This window comes from Hemicordylus capensis, chromosome 4 (assembly GCF_027244095.1).
Source record: "Hemicordylus capensis ecotype Gifberg chromosome 4, rHemCap1.1.pri, whole genome shotgun sequence".
Lineage (NCBI taxonomy): Eukaryota > Metazoa > Chordata > Lepidosauria > Squamata > Cordylidae > Hemicordylus > Hemicordylus capensis.
Window position 1 is genome coordinate 197,285,518 of NC_069660.1, and position 25,338 is coordinate 197,310,855.

Consider the following 25,338-nt stretch of genomic DNA (forward strand, 5'->3'; position numbering starts at 1 on the left):
TAAATATAAGACATATTGTGAATGCAGCACACTTTATTTATAGCTTGTTCTGATGTTACGTAACCCTACTCTCATCTTAAGTACCCAAGTAAGGAAGTGGGAGGAGGAGGGAAAGGCAGCAAGTATGGGAATGGTCAACTCTAGCTCCTAAAGTAGGTCTGCAAGTCCCTAGTATTGAATCTAACAATCTGAAAAAACCAGTTTCTACAATTATTCCCCGCTCTCCCACATTGAGATGCAAGTAAAGTTGTGTAATGGTGGAATTGACTTATACAGAAGAATGTGTATAATGATTAAGGAAATGTGATTCAAGGAGAGACAGCCATACCTCCAGAATCCATCTGGGAGAGCTATTCCCCCTGTCCTGAGAACCTATTTATCACCAGCGGTTTTTGCTATTCCAGTGCAGCAGCTCCCGTCTGACTCATAATAGTCAGTCTCTCAAATTCAAAATAATCCATTCCCCAGCTATAGATCTGAGGGATCCTCACTGGCTTTTCAGACGTGGAGAAGGATCGCCATGACTAGAAACAGGATCTCTGAGTCAGAAGAGTTTCTTTCAGAATTGTTTGGAATCCAAATGGTTGATTATTATCAATCAGTGGTCAGTGGTCAGCCAAGAGAAGAAAAATCATCAAGAATTGAAGCATTTGTAAAAGATGCCCCTGCATCTATTATATAAGCACAGGTGTGAAATGATTAAATTATATTCTTTGTTGATTAGTTGGTGAAAGCCAATTTTAATCAGTAAGGACAAATGTCAGTTCCGAACTCAGGTGCTCTTGTTCAAGACCAAATTATATCATGCTCCCTGTGCTCCAGAAGTGCTACTTGACAGTGTAAACATGTCCCTGAGGATCGGGAATTTTCCCCCAATGTCATGGAGCACTTCTGGAGCATGGGGGGAGTGGTGAAAACTTAGAGAAGTGTGTAGACTATCACAACTTGCATGCTTTGGTTTGGAGCATCAAAATTAATTGAAATTAGTCAGCATGTTGGTCATTATTATATAATTATTATTATATCCATCAATGTTTGTCTCCCACAGTGCTTGAGAAACATAGAGGCTATTCTCATGACCAGCAAAAATTGGGCTAGGCTCTCCTAGCCCGATTTTTGCTGCTTGTGTAAACCACCGGGCTTGCAGGCGAGCCCGGTGGCTTACAAGCGGCTAACCCACTTGAGAAGTCCTCCCCTTAGCCCAGGTTAGTGGAGCGAGCACTCCGCTAACTGGGGTTAACAGATTGTGTGCTGCTGCAGTGTGGCTCTGTGCCATGGCAACTCATGAGGAGACCCCCGACCGGGAGGCTAAAAAGCAGCCTCCTGGCTCAGGGGTCTCTCCAGCATGCTCTGTGTGCTCGCACAGGGCATTATTATTATTATTATTATTATTATTATTATTATTATTAATTCAATTTCTATACCGCCCTTCCAAAAATGGCTCAGGGCAGTTTACACAGAGAAATAACAAACAAATAAGATGGAACCCTGTCCCCAAAGGGCTCACATTCTAAATAGAACCATAAGATAGACACCAGCAACAGTCACTGGAGGTACTGTGTTGCGGGTGGATAGGGCCAGTTACTGTACTCTCCCCCTGCTAAATAAAGAGAATCACCACGGTAAAAGGTGCCTCTTTGCCCAGTTATCAGGGGTTTCATGCTGGAACTTCCGGGGGCCACGCAGCCCCTGAACTCCCAAGCCCCTGCTGACTTCATGATGGAGCCGGCAATCGTGTAGGCAGCCGATCTGGCCGCCCAGGCAAGGCTTGTTGATTGTCTCCCCACAAACTGTTTCAAAGTGGGTCTCACTGATTGTGAGACCAGCCTCATAATAATGCTAAGCATCTTTATAATATCTCCAAATGTTTAATGCTCTTAAATCTAATTATCTTCCTGTAATCCTTAAAACAATTCTGTGAGGAATTATTCCAATGGGAATAATGAGAGTATCGTCACTTCAGTGGTGATGCAGTCCTTAAGAAGGACAGAGGCTCTGCACATTTGCTAGCAAAGTACATGGGCTTCCCACACTTATAGAGCCACACACTTCTATTGTGGGATGCAACTTCCCACACACTTCTATTGGTGGGTCGCTGCATAGTATATAAGCCAATGTGCCTCATATTGCTGAGAGGAGTGGGTTGCTTAAGGGCATCCAGTGAATGTATGGCAAAGGCAAGATTCTAACCAGGATACTCCTGAGTCATAACTCAGTCTCTTAGTTACTATGCTACACCAGCTCTAATAAAATCACAGGAATCCAGATCCCTGTGGTACTTTATACACTGTGGTCCAGACTAGAAATTGGAGCTCTTCTCATGACTGATGAGAAGAGCTCTGGGGTGGTCTGCAGGGAAGATGGGTTTAACTGACCTTTCCTGCAGATGATCTCTGCTTCTTCCCTGAGCAGGAGGATCGCCCACCCAAATGACCAACAGCTTGACTGGCAACTCTAGGGGTCAGGGGTGCTGGGACTCACCGCCATGCATCGCCACCCCTTCCGGAGCTCCAATAATGCACCACATGAGTGTGCAGAGTATTATTGGGATCTCCCATCCCCCCCCCCCGAGTGTGCCAGCCGAGGCTGCAAGCAGCTGCAGTTGACACATGATCAACAAAACAAGGGTAGTGGAGCACTCGCTCCCTTAACCTCATTTTAATGGGAGGCTACTTAATCGAGTTTGCTGCCTGTAGGCACAGTGATTGTGCTGATCCTGGTGGTTCACACACACGTGCAAAACCGGGCTGGGCTCCCTTAGCCCGGTTTTGCATGCCCATGTAAATAACCTCATTATGGTTTTAAATCCTGCCAGCCACTCTGTTTATGAGAAAGCCACTATGGACAAGGAGAACAGAGGAAGGACTAGAGAGGCACATTGGCAAATCTAATCAGCCCAGTCTTGACCCCTCTGACACTTTTAGGTGTTATGCCGGAATACAGCTTATGCCACCACCATAGCTTTGTTAATGTTTAAGTTGCTGTTTGATATGTTGGTAAATTAAAGGCACACATTAACTTTTTATTTGAGGGTCAGCTGTGGTTCATTAGAACACAAGAACAGCCCTGCTAGATCAGGCCCAAGGCCCATCTCATCCCGCATCCTGTTTTGCACAGTGGCCCACCAGATGCCGCCGGAAGCCTACAGGAAGGAGTTGAGGGCAAGCCCTCTCTCATGCTGTTACTCCCCTGCAACTGGTACTCAGAGGCATCCTACCTTTGAGACAGGAGGTGGCCCACAGCCCTCCAACTAGTAGCCATTGATAGACCTCTCCTCCATGAAGTTATCCAAACCCTTCTTAAAGCCATCCAGGTTATTGGCTGTCACCACATCTTATGGCAGAGAATTCCTCAAGTGGATTATGCATTGTGTGAAAAAGTACCTCTGTTTGTTGATCCTAGATTTCCAGGCTATCAATTTCATGGGATGACCCCTGGTTCCAGTGTTATGTGAGAGGGAGAAGAATTTCTCTCTGTCTACTTCCTATCCACACCATGCATGATTTTATAGACCTCAGTCATGTCTCCTCGCAGTCATCTTTTTTCTAAACTAAAAAGCCCTGGGTTTTGTAGTCTTGCCTCATAAGAAAGGTGCTCTAGGCCCCTGATCATCTTGGTTGCCCTCTTCTGCACCTTTTCCAGTTCTACAATATATAGAACTGTTTTAGCTATTAGTATAGCTAAAACAATCTATGGCAGCTTACCTATTTCCATAGATTCTTTTAAAAAAATGGCCCCCACTCAAAAGCACAGGAAAAAATAAGACCTAAAAATATTCCTAGTCTCAACGTTTTTTCATAGGTGTCTGCCCTTATGTAGCTTTCACCCTCATTATGAGACTGTCACTGAGCAACATACAGTACAATAGGATATATGCTGTACTATTCTACTTTGGTTTGAGCAGCTTCAGTTTGATTAATTACCCTATCACACCCTTGCATTTTGAGCAGGCATCTCAGCTCAAGAGCAGGAGTAGTCAATATATATATTCTACTAGCATGACAAAAGGTGAAACCAATCTAGAGAGGAGAGATAGTAGCAACAGTAATCAGGTAACAAAGTTTGAGATCTGTTGGTTTTTCTTTTGGGAAGCTACATTGATTTAAAGCAAATATATAATAAAAATAAAAGACAGGAAAATAGTAACAGCAACAAAGTGACACTTCTAGGAAAACCTTGGCAATTAAAAGCAACTCTCTGTGACTGCGGTTCTGTGAAGACAGACATAGATTGAATCTGTACATCAGCACCTTGGAAGCACTCATAGCCCAACTGCAATGACTCAGGGTGCCATTTGTGTTAACATCTTCCTGCACATGAGTGCTCTTTGTGCCAACATTTTAATCTGTGTGATTATTTCACCCTCTCTATTGCACCCCACCTTTGGGCTGCCGCAATCAACCAATCATGGCAATTGTGCAACCAATTGATGTTTTCACAACTGTGCTGCTGCATGTGTGCATGCAGTAGTGTTTGCACATTCCCAAGCCACTTGTGGGGGCCTGGATGTGTATGGTTCTGCCAGACTCTGAACAATACACATAGCAGGGATACTTGTTGGTCCTTTATTCTGTAGCCATCCAGAGATTACATAAATACCGCATAATGAACTCTGAAGATCCTCCTCCTTCATGGACATCAGTGCAAATGGCCAAGGCCAAGGCCAGAAGAGATGGGGGGAAAGGAAAGGCATGGAGAAGAGGCAGGGACTTGAACCATCTGATGTATTGATGAGAATACAAGCTGAACTGTATAGGTTGCATCCAAACCTTGAATGAGCAGAAGAAAGTTTGTGCAAAGGAACCTTCCCCCTCCACTACAAGCCTCTCCCAGGGAACTCCTGTAATGGAGTGGGTGAGGTGTGAGGTACTGTTGGGAAGCAGGGAATCCACCAGAACTGGGCAAAGGTACTTTCAAAGAGAAAGTGCCTCTAATCCAATGATCTTCACTATTTTTCAAGCTGAGCCACTTTGGCAAAACAAATTTCAACCACACTGACCTCCACGTTGACCTCTGTGTAGTACTGCAATTTTCCTAGCATCAAGGGGATCCCTTTAAGAGAAAGTGAGCCCTGTTGAGCTCCAGTGCCATCTTGGAAGATGCACACAGGGAAGTGTGGCCCTTCGCCATGCTTACCCAATAAAGCTATGAGGAAAGTGCTATACTCCCCAGCACTTCATGTGCAACTTCCAAGATGGTGCTAGGGCTTGGTAGGACTCTGTTTCCCTTAAAAGAGCCCCTCCAGTCCTGGTCAAAACACAGCACTATGCTTGGGAATGTATGAGGCGCCAGAGGGCTGAGCAGAGTATTCATATTTCTCCAGTGCTCACACAGCCCTAATAAACAATGTATCAGGAGCCAACTTAGGGTCAGTGGGAGCCACCACTTGCTCCCGGGCTGTGCAAAGAAGAACACTGCTCTAACCTATCTGGTTGATTCCACCATCTCCCGCACCCTATTTTGTTGCCTTCTGGAGGATCCCCTGGAGGGGGCAGGGAAGTTCCCCTGTGTGAGCATAAGGAAGCTTGTGCAATGTTTGGATGTGACTGTCTGTCAGGAGCCTTATGATAATCAGAGGAAAGCCAAGGCTGATTTTTCCAATGTGTACTCCAGCCTGTTTTGCAGGGGTAGATCTTTTGGTACAACGTAGCTTCCCACCAGGAACAGGGCGGGGGGGCCTTAGGCTTCCAGCCCCTTGGTGGACTTCTCCTACCATTCAAGACATCACCATCAGCTGTTGCACAGCTCATCAGCCATATAGTTTCTAGATCTCTGGTATGCTTGGAGTTTTCTGGGATGGAGGAGGCCCAGGATTGTAGTACAGTGTATGAAGCATGGCTGTGCTGTGGACTGTGCCCTAAGGCAGGCCTGTAGAACTTGTGGCCCACAAGGTGGACCACAGTCCATCAGCCATCTGTGATGGCACATCAGGAGTTCAAAAGGTGTCCAGTTTTTGCTGCCTGTCCGGACAGAAAAATACTGTGTGTGGACTGGGAGACTACAGGGCTCCTAGACAGCGTTAGAGGGGTCCCCATAATACATTGCGCATGTGCACAGTGCATAATGGTAGTTCTGGGGGCAGGGTGACACGCCCTGGCTCCTGACCCTCTGTGCTGCTCAAGGGCGCAGCTGCATGTCTGGGTGCACAATCTCCATTCCCAGACCAGCAACCCAGATCATCTGCAGGGAGGTAAGCATTTCAAGGCTTTGTCCCTGCTTACCCTTTAACCTTTTCTCACCGATCATGAGAAAGGGCTCAGTGGATCCAAATACACATCCTGGGGGCTACATGTTTTTCAGGCCTGGCTTTCAATCTATACCTTAACAACTGGAATAATCCAGAAGCAGGAAAATTTCATATTCTTTTAACATTTCAGGCTCATTGGCCTAAAACTGCTGGGGGAGTTAACACCTTAAATTCAGCCTTTGAATTTCAGAAATTCAAATCCAGAACTTTGAATTTCTGTGGCAAGAATACGTTTATACACCTGTGACCTTAAAGAGCTGGGACATAAAAAGGCTCAGAAGTTCAAATGCATTTATGTCCCAGATGGTGAATGCTGGACAAAGTTTAAAGAGGCTTTCTGAACACAACTGAACTATTAAATGCATCATACTCTGGGGGAATCGAGGTGGATTGTCATTGACATCGGTCAGCGTGATGTTCACGGTGGTAGTTCCTGATAATCCGCCCATCTGGCCTCCCATGTCTTTTGCCTGGATGACCACTTGGTATTGCTCTCGATTTTCTCTGCTCATATCTGGTAAAGCAGTCTTGATGACACCTTGTAGAAAAGAGTAGGGGAAAAATACAAATAAGAGATTGGGAGTTTATGGCGGGGGGGGGGAATGAAAGAGAGTATTAAAATGGATTTGTGTCAGATATGCTCTCCCAGTTAATCCACATCAAATACATAAAATTGAAGGTGTATGCATTTGAAATAAGGCTTTCAATCCGTGACCACTTTAATGTCACAGCAAGAAAAAAAGGGAAACAAGAAGCTCCTGTTACTCAATGTTTTTAGATTGGCACTAAATCAATCCAATTATTCTTCTAGTGGGGGATAAAAACAAAGCAAAAATGGCTACATCTGTCATAATGAAAACTTTTTAAACAGAACTTTCACTGGTGAATATTTTTAAGCTAATGTCCAAAAAGGAAGAAGCGTTTTGCAATGCTCCACAAAAGCAGAATAGAGGCTGTACCAGAATGAGCTCATAAAGTTGACTGTACCACTTCAGAATATAGGTGTAGTATATCCTCTTTTTAAAATTCTGCTGTACAGAAATGTAGTAAACTAGCATATCAGGGAGAGAGCTATGCTAAACATTTTCTCTGATGTGATAGTTTACCACAAGCAGCAAATTTGTTTTCATGATGGGAAGCAATCCAAACCACTACCCGCCACCTCCAGATGGTGGAGTCAAAGGGATCGTTTACTCCACCCTCTCAGTTTGCTATTGGGGCTATTCTCACGATCTGCAAAAATTGGGCTAGGAGAGCCTAGCCTGATTTTTGCTGATCGTGTAAACCACCGGGCTCGTAGGCGAGCCCAGTGGCTTACAAGCGGCTAGCCCACTTTTGTAGCCCTCCGCAAAGCCCGGGTTTGTGGAGCGAGTGCTCCGTAAACCTGGGCTTCCCGATCATGAGTAGGTGTGGCATAGCTCTGCACTGTGGCTACTTATGAGGAGACCCCCGGAGGGGAGGCGAAAAGCCGCCTCCTGGCTCCGGGGATCTCCCCAGTATGCCCTGAGTGCTCGCGTAGGGCATACTGGAGCTTCCGGGGGCCACGCAGTCCCCAAGCTCCCCGGCTCCCATCAGCTCCGTCACGGAGCTGGCTTAGCCCACTCTCCCTGCGCACTCTCAAGAACTGGGTCTCACTGATTGTGAGACCCAGCTCAAAGTGTCATTTGTTGCATGTGTAGAGCTGATCAGGATCAGTGGGGGGGGGTCAGTTTCCTCTCAAATAGTCTGCTGCCTACCCTTGACAGTGGTTTATGGCACACCCAGGATTCAATCAAATGTGGGGTTTCAGTTGGTCAGGAAGCCACTATTGCCTTTCCTCATCTAACACCTCTTGTTGTTGTTTTAGTATTTATTTCACATATTTCTATACCGCCCAACATACATATGTCTAGGTGGTTTACATAATATACCAAAATTTAAAAACACAACTAAAAACAATTCAAACAATTAATTTAAAGCAGTTTAAACAATTAACTGACAATGTAAAACTTTAAATCTTTTAAACTGCAGGCCTGATTAAACAAATATGTCTTCAATAGTTTCAAAAAGCAACCAGAGATGGGGAGGCTCTGATTCTATTAGAGAGTGCATTCCAAAGCCCTGGAGCAGCCCTAGCGAAGATCTGATTCTGGGTCACCACCAAACAAGCCAGTGGCAACTGCAACTGGACCTCCCCTGATGATCTCAATAGGCAGCGGGGGTCATGAAGAAGAAGGTGGTCTCTTCAATACTCTGGACACAAGCCATTCAGGACCTTATAGGTAATAACCAGCACTTTGTATTTGGCCCAGAAACCTATTGGCAGTCAGTATAATTCTTTTAGAATGGAAGTGATATGGTCTCTTCAGTTAGCCCTGGATTCCAACTGAGCTACTGCATTCTGCACCATATATTTTAACCAAACCTTTTTCACCCATGATCTTTTTCATTATTTGCAGTTCAGCAACTGTGAGTCATGTGATTTTGTTTTGCTTTACTTTTCAAATTGCATGATTTCTATTGAGCCAGCTCAGAAATGTGTGGGTTTTTTTTTAAAAAAATGAGTCATTCTAGGACATCATAGATCCAGTACAATATAATCCATCTGGCAGCTGTGGCTTTCCATTTGTCATGCACATGTAAATTATATGCAAATGGAGCCAGATGATTGGGTTGAGAAATCCAACTGCCCTTCCTCAGATCATGGTAGGCTTTCAGCATGTCTTTTCTTCGAGACAATGCATTACTAAGAAAGTGGCTTGAACAATGTAGCTGGCCAATGTCCTTAGGGACAGCTAAAGAGGGCAGTGAGTTCAGACACTTACTGTGGTTCCTCAAGTGGTAATGGCACCACCACCTCAATAACATTGCTATTCTCATTTTGTTTGTGGCACCCAGATTTAAATGTTTAGTTTGCCCCTCCCAGTTGGGATGGGACCTTGTTTTATCTGAGTTATATATATATATATATATATATATATATATATATATATATATATATATATAAACATTCACTGCAGTCATTTTGGATAGGTTAATGAAAATGGCTTTTTAAAAAAAGTGTACTGTAAATATTTGAAAAAACTGAAATTAAAAAGCTGTCAATTCCTGTACATAATTAGTGCCAAGGCAAGATAATTAGAACAAACCAAAGTGAACAGACAGCCTGACCTGTTTCTGGATCCACAGAAAAGTACGGCTGACCCTGGAGGATGCTATAAACGACTTTGGCACTGTTGCCGTAGTTAGCATCGTCAGCATCTGTAGCTGTCACTTGGATAACAGAAGTGCCTGAATAGGAACAAAATAGCAACAACAACAACAACAAAAATCCACAATATGAAATTAGATGAAGTCTTATAGACAAGTCAAACTGGTATAAATATGTACATATTCATTTGTTTACCATCTGCATATTATGACTTCCTTCTTATGTACAATCAGAGTAACAATCTGAACTAGAATGCATAGTGTGAACCAAACCCAGGTTAATTAAAACAAAACAAAACAAACTACATTGTTATCTGAAAAACACTGTAAATGAAAACAAAATGGGTCCTTCACCACTGCAAAACAGCGTGGTGCAGACATGTGGTATACAGTCACTTTGACTGTAGAGATCCAGATTCAAATCCCTGCTCAGCTACAGAGGCCAATCATTACTGCTCAACAAACCTACTTTACAGACAGGGATGGAGCAAGGTTCAGAACTGGTAGGTTCTTTAGGTTTTCAGTTTTATAACTCTCAATTTTTAGCTTTTACAAGAATTTTATTTGGAACTTAATTCTGACTTGTCGTGTTAGCCTGGACTTTTAACTTGTTTACTTAATTTGGTTGAGTTTTATTTTACATTGTATCTGTTTTATTGTTGTCAGCCACCCTGAGCAGAAGTGTACTGGAGGGGTGGGGTATAAATATTTTAAATAAACAATAAATAAGGTTCAACTGGGCCCTGCGACAAGTGAAGATGGGCCCTGTGCCTTCTTCTCCCCACCTCATCCCACCCGACCTGTGCCTTCAACACGCAGCAGCCTAGAATTCTGATCCCTACAAGTTTATGTTGCTAGTGTTGGCAGAATATAATCCAAGTGAATCTGGCCTGTACTAGGTGAACAACAAGCAGGAAACAAAGAAAGTCTGCGATTGTATCCAATGAATTTCTCTGTGTTCTGGAGCAGTGTGACAGGGCACCACAGTATTCCTTTGTCCTGGCCAACCCCTCCCTCCTCCACTCGGCCCTGGAACTGGGGTTGAAGGAGGAAGATCATCCCTCAGCTCCAGTGTGATTGGCTGTGCTGGCTTTCCTTCAGTAAAGAAGGAAGCCGTCACAGCCAGCTTTCCTGCCTCTCTGTAGTCTCACTGACTGCAGAGAGACTGCTCTCCTGATCATCCACATTCAGATGGGAGATCGGGGAGAAGGGTGTGTGAAACCGTGGTTCCATTGGACCCACAGTTCCACGTTACAACTGAAGGCAGCCTTTGTAACTGGCTGACTCAGTGCTCAGGTTCAGCGCACCCTCTCTCTCATCCTGTGTGAGACTCTGCAACCAGGAAAATGCTGTTGCTGAGCTTCAGGCAGTGTTAGCTGCTGAGCCTGTCAGGCAGGTGTGGTGTTGTTTTTGTCAATCATTTTTATTTGTTTTAGACCTTAAGCCTGTTGAGGCATTTTGCTCTGAGGAGAGAAAATATAAGAGGGGCACAACAGGATCATATCTTCTAACTACACTTCCTGCTACTCTGCCTAGCTATATCCTTACTCTCTTCACAGTGTTTGTCTTCAGAGGCAAGTGCTGAATACTGGGTGGGTTTTCCGGAATGCGCAAGATTCCCAGGCATGGGGAGACACATGACTAGCCTACGCTTCATTGGCAGGGGGCACAATTAGTGGGCACAATCCATTGAACCCCTTGCATGTTTTCTCTCTACAGAGAGCATGAGGTCTGAATGGGGCCCTAATCAGCCACTCATGAAAATTTCTGGTAGCCCTAACACTGCATTTCCATTTGTATCAGAATTGTTTCCAGTTGTCAGCTGTCAGCAACTTTCTGTGCCTGTTAAACACACACAACAATAGGATGCACCTGTTCCCTTTGCCAAGACTGAGGGCTTTGCAAGAAGAAGTTTGACCATGGTCAGTGACACTCTTACCCCTGGACTTTGGGGCCTTCACATCCCCTGGGGCCCCCCAAATCCTCTTTAGACTTTCCTGGGGTGTGTGGTTGCTGCTGGCCTGCACTGAGCTGGGTAGCCGAGTATGATTATGACCCGTGTTGGGTGCTTTAGAGACAGGGGGAGGGGAGTGGGGAAATAAAAATATGGGATGGGAATATGTTAAGTTGTGTGTTGGAGTTTTTAAATATACCACGTGTGTTAAAAATACTGTGTTTGTCATGGTGTGTGTGTGTAGGGGGATGATACTTAACTTGCAGTGGGAGAAGGGCTTCCAAAGGCCTTTAGGTCCAGGCTCAAAAATTACCTAAGTGCACCTCTGACCATGGTCTGGGTACTTCTTCACAGAGCATAACATTCATTCAAGGAATTATTACCAGAAGATGTGGTGACAGTTACTAGATGGGGTGATTGTTGAAACAGGATTTGCACAAGAAGTGCTACCAAAGCACATTAGCCATGGTGGCAAAATGGAGCTTCAGTATATAGAGACAATGGGCTGGTTCTCATGACCAAACATTGGATAAGGAGGAGCATCCAGCCAGGGTCCAAGTCGAGAAAATGTTGTATGTCAGCAAAAAGCGAGGTCGGAGAAGGGGGAAGTGGTCATCTGCTAGCCACAATCTGGATAGGACGACTGCAATCAACTCAACACTGTACTGAGGGCGGAGGGAAAGCATGTCCCATACTTTCCTACCCAGTTCGTGGCTATCACATGACCACTTCTCCCGCCTCCTACCTCAATTTTTGCCAGCACATGACTGCTTCTCAGGAGTGTGCATGGGACTTGGAGAGAAGCTGGATGCTTCTCTCTATCCAAAGTTTGGCCATGAGAACCAGCCCATTGTCTCTGTACACTGAAGCTCCATTTTGCCACCATGGCTAATGTGCTATGGATTATATTCTGCCAATGCTAGCAAGATAAACTTGTGGGGATCCTCCTTGACCAGCTGTTGGTCAAGAGAACCAGCCTAGTATTTCTCTAGGCAGATGGCTGGGGATGAAGGGAGTTATAGTTCAACATCATCTAGAAAGTCAAGGTTACCTACTCCTGTTCTAGAGCCTCCAAAATTCAGTATGTGTCGGTCTCACACAGAAGCTGCCTGAAACTGGTGGGTTCCCCCTGCCCATTGATTAAACCCATACCTTGATGCAGGTTAGGGGTGGGGGGTGGGGAAGGATGGATGAACCATCTTACACTTTTACATCAGCCCTCTTATTATACGGAAAAGAGAGTGTAGGAAGACAAGACTTGCAAGACTCTTGATGGCTTCCCCCATCAGAAAACTCCAGGAGACTATTCATCCTATTATTATTAGACTATTCAGGAGATACATCCTCTGACTTGGAATATTAACCAGTGATTTGCCTAAGAAAAATGTTGGCCAGCTAGCATTCACAATACTAATAATAATCTCAAACTTTACAAAGCTTGCCCCACTTTGTAACTTTACAAAGCTTGCCCCACCCCTGGATTCACCTTTGCAATCAGTCTTGCTGAACTTTCAGGGACAAATGAGGTTACGTTTATCATAAATATCATCACCGTTTGCCTTGAAACATAGGACTGCTGCAAAGTTGAATAGAAGAAATCCTTCCAATTTCCCCTTTCTCTAATTCAAAACAGTATGTGGATGCCAGTGCTGGAAAGGTTTGGGAGAAATGTTACCAGGGTCCCCAGATATTTCTTTTATATTGTTTATTTAAATCTTTTGGAAAATAGAATGATTATTTAATACCAGTATTACTGATGTTGGTAAGTGGTTTATGTGAGAACTAATTGTGGGGGCAATACTTAAATTGATAGGCTTTGTTTTAACATCACAGTTATATTATGATCATTACCCTGCGTTTAGGGCAGGTTTATGCAACATTGACAACTTTGCATCTACACAGAAAGAGGGAGTTGAGAGGAAATTAGAAAGTTATGGGCTAAGTATGCCCATATTGGTCTCTTTAAAGTAAAGTGAAGTTGTGCTTGGAGTCGGTGTCAACTCCTGGCAACCACAGAGCCATGTGGTTTTCTTTGGCAGAACACAGGAGGGGTTTACCATTGCCATCTCCCACGCAATATGAGATGATGCCTTTCAGCATCTTCCTATATCGCTGCTGCCCAAAATAGGTTTTTCCCATAGTCTGGGAAACATACCAGCGGGGATTCGAACCAGCAACCTCTTGCTCCCTAAGTAAGTAACTTCCCCACTGCACCATTAGATGACTTGTTGGTCTCCTTAGGGATCTTAAAAACGTAGGAAATAATTAGGCAGCAGATTTGGGACATGGTGATTCAGGAAGACAGGGGCCAAGTCAGACATTTGCCTTTCTTAGGTAATGCAACTCACTCTCACAGACCAGCTAAATATTTCCATGAGCTTGATCTTGCCAAATTGAGAAGGGCTTTTGCCTTGGCACGCTTGAATGCACTGCTCTCAGCTCTCTTAGGGTCGCTATTTTGGTATTCCTTTTGCTCAAAGGTTATGTCCGTGTCAGTCAGGAGCGGTTGAGACAATTGATCATATGTTGCTTCACTGTTTATTTTATAGAGATATTCGGCTAGCACTCTTGTCACCTGCTTTGTCTATATTTCCAGGTAGGCCATTGGCCTTTTATGTGTCTCTCCTTTTGCCTGACAGTGATATTAATGTTTCCACCAAGGTGGCAAAATTTTGCCACATTGCAAGCAATTGGTAAAATCATGAGTGTCTATACTATATATTGTTATATTGTAAATGGTATTTTGTAAGAAAGTACTGGCAGAATCATGATTGCAGGAGGTTACTGCTTATCTATTGTGCTGTATTTTTGTCTGGTCTATGACCGAAATAAAGATTCCATTCCATGCAACATTGCTTTCCATTTGCTTGCATGAGAGCTACTGAAAAAGAAATACACCAAAATGTATTTTCTGCTGTGCAGCTGGGACCTTCCTATTCTCTTGTTTTCTACCACATGATTGTAGGCTATGCTCTTCTTATTCTCTGAACTGAATACTCTATTAGATGCTTGGATTTTGACACGAGGCAGAATTATTCAGACATCTGCCTCGTGACAGAATGCAAGTGTCTGAGTATTCAGTTCAGAGAATAAAAAGAGCACAGCCCACAATAGTCCATGTGGTGGAAAACCATACGTCTTATTCAGAGACATTCAGGTTCATTACAGATGTATATTCTCAGGTCCTGTTGGGCTTAGAAGAATTCCTAGGGTGGCGGGATGCTTAGTAAATGCTTACGTTCGGACCAACTATTTTTATTGTTGTTGATGGTGTTTTGGTATCAGTAATTGGAAGGCATTAATAAAAATGGGAGCCAGGTTTGTGATTATAGGATTAGTGATACTCAAAAACAACACAATATTCATATTTACCCATGGGCAATGAAATGGGCACTTTTTCAGATATAATTGGGAAGAGAGAAATGAGTATAACAGCAAATGAGCTCCTGTGAAGCCTCTGTGTTTGAATACAAATAGCCATTTACCCAGTGGTAACATGAAACAGAGTGCATGTAATTATTTGGTAAGCCTTTTGTCTGAAACATCCTGCCAAGTAGTGAGGAGAATTTTAGCATTGCCAGTCAAAAATATAGGAAAATGGGAGCAATGAATGTTTTCATTGTGCTGATATGCACACTGTGGAGAATAACCATTCGGGCTTGATTCACACAGCAGGCACACCACTTTAATATGTGCTTGATGATAAGCATTGATGATAAGTGTGTGAACTGACTCCATCAGAGTGATGTTAGGTGATGTGGAATTTTAATCTGTGGTGGTAGATCTGTGTTGGCCCATCCACACATCCAAGCTATCACAAGATGCTGGAGGCAGTCATCAACAATGGTGGATTAATGGAGAGACAAAGTAGGCATTTGCCTATGATGGCAAAATTTGAGGAGCAGCAAATTTTGCCCCTACTCAAATTTTGCCACCCCTCTCTGTGGGCAGCGATGGCTACAGCAAGGGTGGAGTGGTCGAGTAGAAAATCTTCCCTTTTACCTTATATATTTAAAAAGGCAAACCATTTTTGTTTAAGGTAAAAGGGTGTCAAAAGCCTTTTTGACTATGGGCGGCAAAAAGCTGAATCCGCCCCTGGTCATCAGGTGGTAAACATGAGTGTGTGAACCAGATCTTTGTGAACAGTGAGTTGTAGTCACACTGTCAACTGTGGCTATTGTTTACCATGTGAAGAAGCAACCTGTGTGAAGCCATGCAGTAGTTGGCTGCCATTCAGATGACATTAGTGACCTCCAGCTCAGTACCCAAGAGGCTTATGTAAGGGATTAAATCATAGGCAAAATGGTGATCAAGCTGCTTCCCATTTATTAATTAACATACACACATCTCGAGAGGAATGAATTAACACACAGCTCAGGAGGCATGTTTCCAAAGGAGGTCACCCAAGGATGGCTACTTTCTTTGCTACAATAACAGTAGCTTCCCTTCAATCCCTTGACTCTCTGCTGTGGCCACCATAGTGAGGGGAGCAAGATACAATAATTATAAGTAATTGCTTTGTGATACGAGGTGAGGAAAGTTCTTTAAAATTTCCACTGTGAAATTTACTGTCATGGGATGAAATAATTGTCAATTAAGTTAGGTCATAAAATAATAATTTTGTCTTCTAATACGGGATGGTTTTTGTAAGCTAAGGGACACTTGACGTGGTATTAACTGTGATCATCTGGCTTAAGTGCTTTTAAACCAAAGTGGCAGCTGTATGGAACATGGAGATGGTGTGCCAGGGAGACTGGATGTGTGCACTCATACCCCTCATCACATGATAAGTGGGGCCAGTAGATAATATCATCTGAATCCATCTCTAATGCATTTCTCAAATTCTTTCTAAAGCCATCGAAGGGTGGAGACAAATATACCTTATAAGTATGGTGGCCTGGATGTGCATTTTTTGCCCTGTAATAAATGCCTCTGAATGCAGTGGATGTGTTCCACCACATTTTAGAATATCTGTCTGTGTTCACCTTAAGTTAGTGGTCCTCACACATCTCATGTTAGTGAATTCCACAAGGTGGTGTGAAAAAATTCCACTGAATTGCGGAGGTTCTAGTCCTTCCTTGTGGGGTTGGTCTCAGAAGGTGCTGCTGCATGACTGTTGCTCCTCTCCATGGCCATTGATTTTGGGGGTGTTGCAGGAATCCATTTCTCCATTCCCTTCAACATTTAAATGAAAATGCTGGGGGAGGTCATCCAGAGGTTTGAACTGAGGTATCATGCTAATGACATGCAGCTCTGCCTCTCCTCTGCTATATCTGATCCCAGGGAGGCAATAGAGACCCTAAACCAGGGTTTGTAGGCAATTTTGGGATGGGTGAGCCCAGCCCAATACAGCCAGGCTAGGGGTGCACAGTGGTGGTGGGGCCCGGCTAGGTGGACAAGGAGGCTGCCAATCCAGTAGACAACCCAGCCGCTTCTGCCGGTCCATTCAATTGCACCTGTATGCACTGTGTGCATACTCACACATATTATACCATTGTGACAATGACAGGTCAGCATTGTCACTAGGCATGAAGGAGAACGAGCGTGAGTCAAGGCAGCAGAAGCCATGGTCAATTCAAGCCAGCATTTTCAACAGCTGCCTACCAGGAGAAGCAGGGGTCGGTGGGGACAGCAGAGGTGTGTGGGGAGAAGAAATGCAGCTACAACAGCAGCAGCCAGCAGGAGCAGCAGAAAAATAGGGGACTTTGCTGCCTGGTAAGCTCGTTCCGCCACCTCCAGCACATTTCTCCCCACTTCCCCCACTGCCCCTGCCTTCTGAAGAGTTTGTTTACTGTGTTCTCACCCACTCCCCACACCCACCTTTGCTGGAATGGAGGCAGAGGAGGAAGAGGGGAGAGTGGAAGCCTGGAAAGACTGTGTCCTTTCCATGCAAAATGTGCCACATCCAGTGCAGGTCAGTAGGCAGTTTCTTGTTCAGGATTTCTTCTAAAAACAAAAAAATATTAAAAAAAACACCCCACCTTTCCCTCAGCATATTCTGATGTAAAAAGTAGTGCATTCAGCTAATCTAAGTGGCAAGATCTTCCATACAAAATGTGGTATCTTTCTGCCAGTCAGTGGGAAGAATTTTATTCAGTATATCTTCTAAAAAATACCAAGAAAAAGAAAATGTTTCCAGCTTTCCTTGAGCATGTTCTAGTATAAAAAATAGTGCATTTGCAGTTTATCTGGTGGTTATCGAACAGAAGTGGAAAATGTCTTTTCCCCATTTGGAGCCAGTACAAACGAACAGCAGCCCCAACACAGGATCATTTATTTTGGGGTTGCTGTGAGAACATGCCCACCCTTACATCACTCAAGGATGGGCTTATATGTTCTTGGCACATTCTTTACTCACATGTAAGGAGTGATCTTCAGAATTGCCTCTCTGCCTGCACTGTAAATAAATAGAGTTTGCAGGATGTATACTGGGGCTATTTGGATGAACACCCCTTACATGTGAGTAAAGGTCATTCCGAGAATGCATTGGCATGCCCTTTAATGACTTTGGAGCAGGCATGTTCTTGCAGCAGCCCTGACATAAGCACCTTTGGGGGCTGCTGTTTATTTGAACTGGCTCTTGGTCCTTTAAATGTATGGTTTATCAGCTATATAATGATTGGCTTTTATCTGCTGTTTTGGTTTAGTGAAATTTCCATTATTTTTGGATTGTTGTATGCATTTATATGAGATTGTATAAGCTGTTAGTCGCTTTGGTCAGGAATGGTGGACTATACATCCATATAACAACCATATATTGCCACAGACCAGAGTTTATAGGGCTCTGTTAGAATCATGCAAATGGTGTCGTTTAAACCTTGGTGTCAATTTGGGTTTAATTCAGTTTTAGGATGAAGGATTTAGAGTAAATTGTCCAAAAAACAAACAAACAAACAAAAGCCCAACCAAAAAACAACAAAAACCACCCTAAAGCATTTGGAGCATTTGGACGTATACTGCCTTTATTTTTGGAAATTTCATTTAGGTTATTTTCATTTAATTATGGTTCATCAGTCTGCCCTCCATTAATTTGCCCAATTCATTTTTAGCCTTCTTTCCAGTATGTTTATGAGAACACCCTGCATTGTGTGTGTGTCCCATCAACTTTGCAAGGCCTGGACAATATGAACCAAATTGGGTACAGTTGTAGAGACACATAGGGACACCATAGTTTGTGATTATGTCATCCACCCCAATTCAAGATGGAGGATGCATGAACATTTGAGGCACAAGTGGGTGTGAACTGCCTAAGCGACTTGGACCAAATTTGGTTCAGTTGTAGGGATAGTGAAAAGAAAGCAGGCAGATTAGTTCTTACTAGAACAATCTTTGGAAGGATTTTGAGTGAATCATATTTTTTGGAGAGACCGAGAAATCTAGGAATGTGTATGGAACCGATTTGATGGTTCAGTTCAAATTTGAGACAACTTTGAACCATCCTGCTGGCCCGCCAGCCGGTTCAAGTTGAACCAGCCCCCGGTTGGGTCTGAGCATAGAACCAGGCCAAGCCAGTTGAGAATCAGTTTGATTCGGCTCGAGTGGGCAAGCTTGTAAGGGGGAATCTAGTGAGGATTCCCCTTTACAAGCAAGTGGGGGGACCCTACCTTCCTTAAAAAACCTCTTAATGCGGGTGGCAAGAAGGTGCCTCATCATTGCAGGCAGCAGTGGCGTGACTCCTTCAACCTCTGGACCTGGTATTTTGACAACCCCTACTACATTGCTGTAATAATTCATTTGCTCTTTATTTTAATAGATGCTAGACCAGAACTTGTTTCTACCATGTATTTTGAGAAAGGAGCTAAGAAGGTGAACACACACTATCTTTTCTAGATTCATAAATGATCAAGTGAGCATTCTTCTCTATTTCCCTTCAAAGGGTTGGGGACAGGAAAAGCTTTCTTTGCCCTAAACCATTATTCTGATCCATGTGGAACCTGATCCAGCTGCTGTTTACTTGGGGGAAATCATGCCTGTCAGCCCTAATAATGGGTTTAATGTAACATGTAGTTTGGAGCTTGGCCATAAGTCTATAGTCAGAATGGTGAATTTCTTCTATTCTCTTTTACTGTCTTTGGACAGTGCCAGCTGTCAACTGCCATGTGCCAACTACACCCCCCTCCCTCCCGAAAGGCAGTCAACCAGGTGCCCCATTGCCTAAAAAAATTGGGTGGTAGGTGGCACCCATGGGGACCTACCCACCACCCTAAGTTGGTTCCCCTAGGACCTGTAGAAGTGGGCTGAATTGATCTGAATTCAAATTGAATTGGATCTGATCATATTCAAGTTTGTAGATTCAGGTTTGAATCAAATTTGGCTGATTCAATTCAACCTTAAATTGAATTGCAAAAAAACTATTGATGCACATCCCTACTATTCATGCAATTAATACTTTTTATTAATCTGTAAAATGGCACTTCCAATCACCCACCCACCCCACTTCTGGAAACAGAATACTCTAAACTCTTAACCTTGATGTAGGGAAGATGCTCCAACCATTTGATGATTTCACCTGTCCCCCCCACCGTACCCTTTCTATTTGTATAGTATAAGCCCTCTTCAGAAATTATAAAAGTGCCCCACTGTAGCCATGTACAGTGGCTAAAAATGCCAGCACTGCATCAATCACCCACTTGGCCCACCACTCATAGTTTCAGTGGGGCTTGCCTGAATAACAGGTTTTTTTTAATTTAATTCAAACATTTTAAATCACTTCACAGAATGACTCAGTTTTAATGATTTAAATCACATTTAAGTCACTAGTAAGGAAGATTCTATTTAATCATCATTTAAACATACAGGTGAAACTCGGAAAATTAGAATATCGTGCAAAAGTCCATTAATTTCAGTAATGCAAATTAAAAGGTGAAACTGATATATGAGACAGACGCATTACATGCAAAGCGAGATAAGTCAAGCCTTAATTTGTTATAATTGTGATGATCATGGCGTACAGCTCATGAAAACCTCAAATCCACAATCCCAGGAAATTAGAATATTACATGGAACCGAGAAGACAAGGATTGTAGAATAGAACAATATCAGACCTCTGAAAAGTATAAGCATGCATATGTATTCAGTACTTGGTTTGGGCCCCTTTTGCAGCAATTACTGCCTCAATGCGGCATGGCATGGATGCTATCAGCCTGTGGCACTGATGAGGTGTTATGGAAGACCAGGATGCTTCATTAGCGGCCTTCAGCTCTTCTGCATTGTTTGGTCTCATGTCTCTCATCCTTCTCTTGGCAATGCCCCATAGATTCTCTATGGGGTCAGGTCAGGCGAGTTTGCTGGCCAATCAAGCACAGTACACTGTATACTTTTCGGAGGTCCGATATTGTTCTATTCTACAATCCTTGTCTTCTTGGTTCCATGTAATATTCTAATTTTCTGGGATTGTGGATTTGGGGTTTTCATGAGCTGTACTCCATGATCATCACAATTATAACAAATTAAGGCTTAACTTATCTCGCTTTGTATGTAATGCATCTGTCTCATATATCAGTTTCACCTTTTAATTTGCATTACTGAAATTAATGGACTTTTGCACGATATTCTAATTTTCCGAGTTTCACCTGTACATATTGTTGCCTTATAAAACACTTCTCATAATGCTGTTTCGTTCAGGCAGCCAGGTCTTGCATTTCTTTGCTGCACTGTTTGCATTTCGCATGCCTGCCTGTCTAATCCAGAGATATAGGAACTTTATTAAAATATTCCTGTGGGGTCTCATTTATGGCCTATTACACTCAGAAAATGTTTCCTCAAGACTGTATGAATATGATAGTCCTGAAGAAATGTTTTCTGAGGGCCATAATAGAGACCCCGCTATGTTCTGTACACTTTTGGTTTCACTTTCTATCGTTGCCAGAACCTAAGGGGTATACTCATGGGTCAAATGGGCCGTAACCCAAAATTTGGCTGAAAATAAGCCAAATCTGGCAACAGAATCCTCTCTTTATTCATTGGTCGTCCTTAGCCCGATTCAAACATTATGCTGTACAAGTGTACAGATGTCCATACACTTGACATGTTTGTCTGAATTACTGAACCTGAGTTCATTTTAAAAGTGAATCTGGATACAGGCCCTTCAAATGCTTGGCACAGATAGGAAGTGTACTGCTGTACCTGCGCTCAACATAACATGTGAATGACTGTAAGTGTGCTGTCAAGTCAGTGTTGACTCCTGGCGACCACAGAGCCCTGTGGTTGTCATTGGTATAATACAGGGGCGGGGGGTTGCCATTGCCTCTTCTCACACAGTATGAGACGATGCCTTTCAGCATCTTCCTATATCGCTGCTGCCCTATATAGGTGTTTCGCATAGTCTGGGAAACATACCAATGGGGATTTGAACTGGCAACCTCTGGCTTGCTAGTCAAGTCATTTCTTTGCGGCGCCATGACTGTACCTGTGTACGATCTGTAACTGTGTACACAGTAAGCTCATTGTATGAGTGTTGAACATAACGTGTGAACTGGCCTAATTTCTTTGCACTTTTAGAGAGAGAGAGAGAGAGTGACAAGAGCTTCTCTCTCTGTGTGTGCTGATTTTTATCAACCCTTGCAATCATGTATGTGCCCACCATCATGGGGAGGGCTTTTCTCTCTTCAGATGAGCCCTGCTGATACCAGGGTGCATGGGTGAGTGACTCAGCAGGGGGCGGGGAGTTCTTCTCCCTTCATCCTGCTGTACATGGCTACAATGGGGCACTTTTATAACATCTGGAGCTGCCTATAGTGGTTGAGAAGTGTGACCAGACGTTTACTGCATTCAGGCTTGAGAATATACTGTGGCTCAAAGGTGACAATACCCAACCGTGAGTTTTTACACCTCCATCTTCCTTCTAGCTCTCCTTTGCTAACCTTCCATTGCTTTTGAGGAAGTAATTTCACCTCTTAGTCCCCTCTCAGCTTTGTTCATTTTGCCAGTGAAAAGCCAGTAATCGGGACTGCTCATTCTCTGCCTGTAAAGCAGGCAGTACAATGCCACACTTGCTGTCTTCCAGAGCTTTGTCTTCTCTGCATACCAGAGACTAATTTTTTTCAATTGGATCTTACATGGTGATGTGAGTAGAACATGCTGCTATTATTACTCTGGAATGCCCTTGCTGTGGAATGCATTTGATTCAGAGGTGTGTTTAGTCGGCTATGGGGACTTCTGCGCGTCTGTTGATAAAGCATTACTATGTGTGTTGCAAATAGTCATGACTGCAGCAAAATTAAGATATTATTTCTAAATGGGGGAAACCAGTTTTTATTAATTTAACATGCACATTGTGGAAACATCTGGCTGCTGCTGTATTTAGATATTTTATGGCCCTCATTTGGTGGAGAGCAAAACAAAGGACTGTAGGTTTAAAAAAAAAAATACAAAGTCTGAAGCGCAGCAAATTCCAGGCTTATCCTGGCTGTGCATCTTGAGCATTTATATTCTAAGGCTTTTTCTCACAAAGTTAACTTTCTGAACAGCACGGCACATAGTCTTGCATAATGCTTCTTATAGGAAATTTGGTGCTGATAATTAGGGCTGTGGACATTTTCATGATGACAAACTATTCTTTACTGGTAAATTGAGAGGAACATAGGAAGCTGCCATATACTGGACCTGGTCTCACGATTCGTGAGACCCGGTTTGGGGCTGTGAGTGGGAAGAGCAGGCTAAGCCCGCTCTCCCTGCTCATGAGCAGGGAGGGAGCCCTGGGCGGCTGGATCGGCCGCCCACACAATTGCCGGCTCCAAGATGGAGCCGGCGGGGGCTGGGGAGCTCCAGGGCCGCACGGCCCCCGGAAGCCCCAGTATGCCCTGCGTGAGCGTGCAGGGCATACTGGGGAGACCCCCGAGCCAGGAGGCAGCTTTTTGTCTCCCGGTCAGGGGTCTACTCACGAGTAGCCATGGCACGGAGCCACTCCGCAGCTACTCACAAGCAGATAGCCTGGGTTTGCAGAGCGCTCAGATACCTGGTTGCGGAGCGCTCGGATACCTGCTTCAATACCCACTCCGCAAACCCAGGCTAAGGGGTGGGCTACAGGAGCAGGTTAGCTGCTCCAGAACCACCGGGCTTGGCTGCAAGCCTGGTGGTTCTGACGATCAGCAAAAATTGGGCTAGCGGAGGCTAGCCCTATTTTTGCTGATCGTCAGAATAGCCCCACTGAGTCAGACCATAGGTGCATCTAGTTCAGTATTGTCTACACAGATTAGCAGTGGCTTCTCCAAGGTTTGAGGCAGGAATCTCTCTCAGCCCTATCTTGGAGATGCCAGGGAAGAAACTTGGAACCTAGATGCTCTTTCCAGAGCAGCTAGCCTTTTACATTCTCTCTTACCTCCAAAGAGCTCATGGTGTAAAATGTGAGGTAAGGCCATTTTATTTTCCCAGTATGTTTGGAATGAAGATAGTGAGGTCATTCACACAATCGAAAACTGTGTTCTACCCAGGTTTGGGAGCTGTGTGCTCTCAATTTTTGATTGTGTGGAAGCAAGGTTAGAGGAAAACCTGGGTAGAAGTGATTGTGTGGAAGCAAGGTAGGAGAAAAAGCTACCCAGGTTTTCCTCTAACCTTGCTTCCACACAATCAAAAATTGGGAGTACACACAGTTCCCAAACCCAGGTAGAACACAGTTTTTGATTGTGTGAATGACCTCAATATGTTGATATCACAGGGAGGATCTCTCCACCCATTCAGCATTCGCCTCTTCAGATAAACAGTTGATGAACTAAGAGCAGGAGATGAGGTTTCAAAATGAGTCAGTGTAGGGCTGGGACTTCCAAGTGCAGTCTTTATGATGCTGTACAGAGTAGGAAGGTGCACGGAACTGGCTCGAAGGCCCTTTATCGGCCTCTGAACAGGTTCAAACCGCAGGCAGTTCCGCCAGTTCGAAGGCCGGGGGGTTCTGCTTTAAGGGTGGGGGAGGATGCACTTAGCCCTCGCTCCGCTTTCTCCCCACCGGCGCTCTGTGTTTTAAAGTCCACTGGGGTGGCAGTGTACCTCCCTGCCGCCCTGTTGCCCCTTTACCAGAAATAGGCAGAAGTATACAACGCACCTGCACGTGCCGTACACATGCGTGGGCACATTGCGGATGTCCACATTGGGCATGTGCATGTGATGTACGCTCAGCGTGCAGGCACATTGGACACTTCCACCTACTTCCGGTAAAGAGGGCAATGGGGTGGAAGGGAGGTACATTGCCACCCTGGTGGACTTTTAAAACATGGAGCTCCAGCAGGGGGGGGGAGTGGAGGGAGGAGTAAGTGCACCCTCCCCTCCCCTAAAAGCAGACCCCTCCTCCACCTTCAAGCCTCCCCCACCCAGTTCCATGCACATCCCTAGTACAGAGTTCCCAGTTTCTAAAATGTCTGATCAGGGCCAAACTCTCCCAGGAAGAGTGGTCAACTTCTCTGATGTTAATGAGTAGTCAACTACTTTGTTGGTGGTTGACCATGTTTTGCTTCCAAAGAGATAGGTTTCAAATACTGCTATATCTGGTTATAAATATAAACCAAATAGCCAGAAACATACAAGGTTTAAACAAAGGGAAGAAAAGAAGCAAAAGGGCACCAACAAATCAGATAGTCTTTCTTACAAGTTTGTACCAGGCTCAGAAAGATGCTTTGGCACTGCAACAATAAATAATGATATGCCTCATGGGGTGTGAGTGCTATTCTCTGTGTTATGGGAATGTCAGACTCTGGTCGATCTCATTCCCTGACTAGTTTATCTGATGTGTCCTTGAAGTTTTGGAAGTTGTTATCAAAGTCTTTGCCTGCATGTGCTATGTGCATGAAAGAGGCCATGCATTAATGTAGGCTGCCTTAGAAAAGTTGGAACACGTTGTCTCTGACTACATTGGAAGTGTATTTACATGCTTTCGAAATACTCCATGGTTCTGAGAGAAAGCTGTGTAGAGTAGATTGTCTTTGCATTCTGCTTTCAAAACAGCTCCATTTGATACACT

The 25,338-nt window shown here is 44.1% G+C and overlaps 1 protein-coding gene across 4 annotated transcripts in view; it reads right to left on the reverse strand.

Moving 5' to 3' along the window:
• CDH9 (cadherin 9) overlaps positions 1–25,338 on the reverse strand; it is a 209,438-nt gene that overhangs the window by 49,929 nt on the left and 134,171 nt on the right. For 3 of the 4 annotated variants that reach the window (XM_053247486.1, XM_053247488.1, XM_053247489.1), the window contains 2 exons: positions 9,398–9,517; positions 6,618–6,785 (listed from right to left, as the gene is read on the reverse strand). In XM_053247486.1, the coding sequence (XP_053103461.1) occupies positions 6,618–6,785; positions 9,398–9,517 (288 nt within the window). Of the gene's footprint in view, positions 1–6,617; positions 6,786–9,397; positions 9,518–17,210; positions 17,353–25,338 lie in introns of those variants that run through there. The other variant, XM_053247487.1, reaches the window with a different exon arrangement.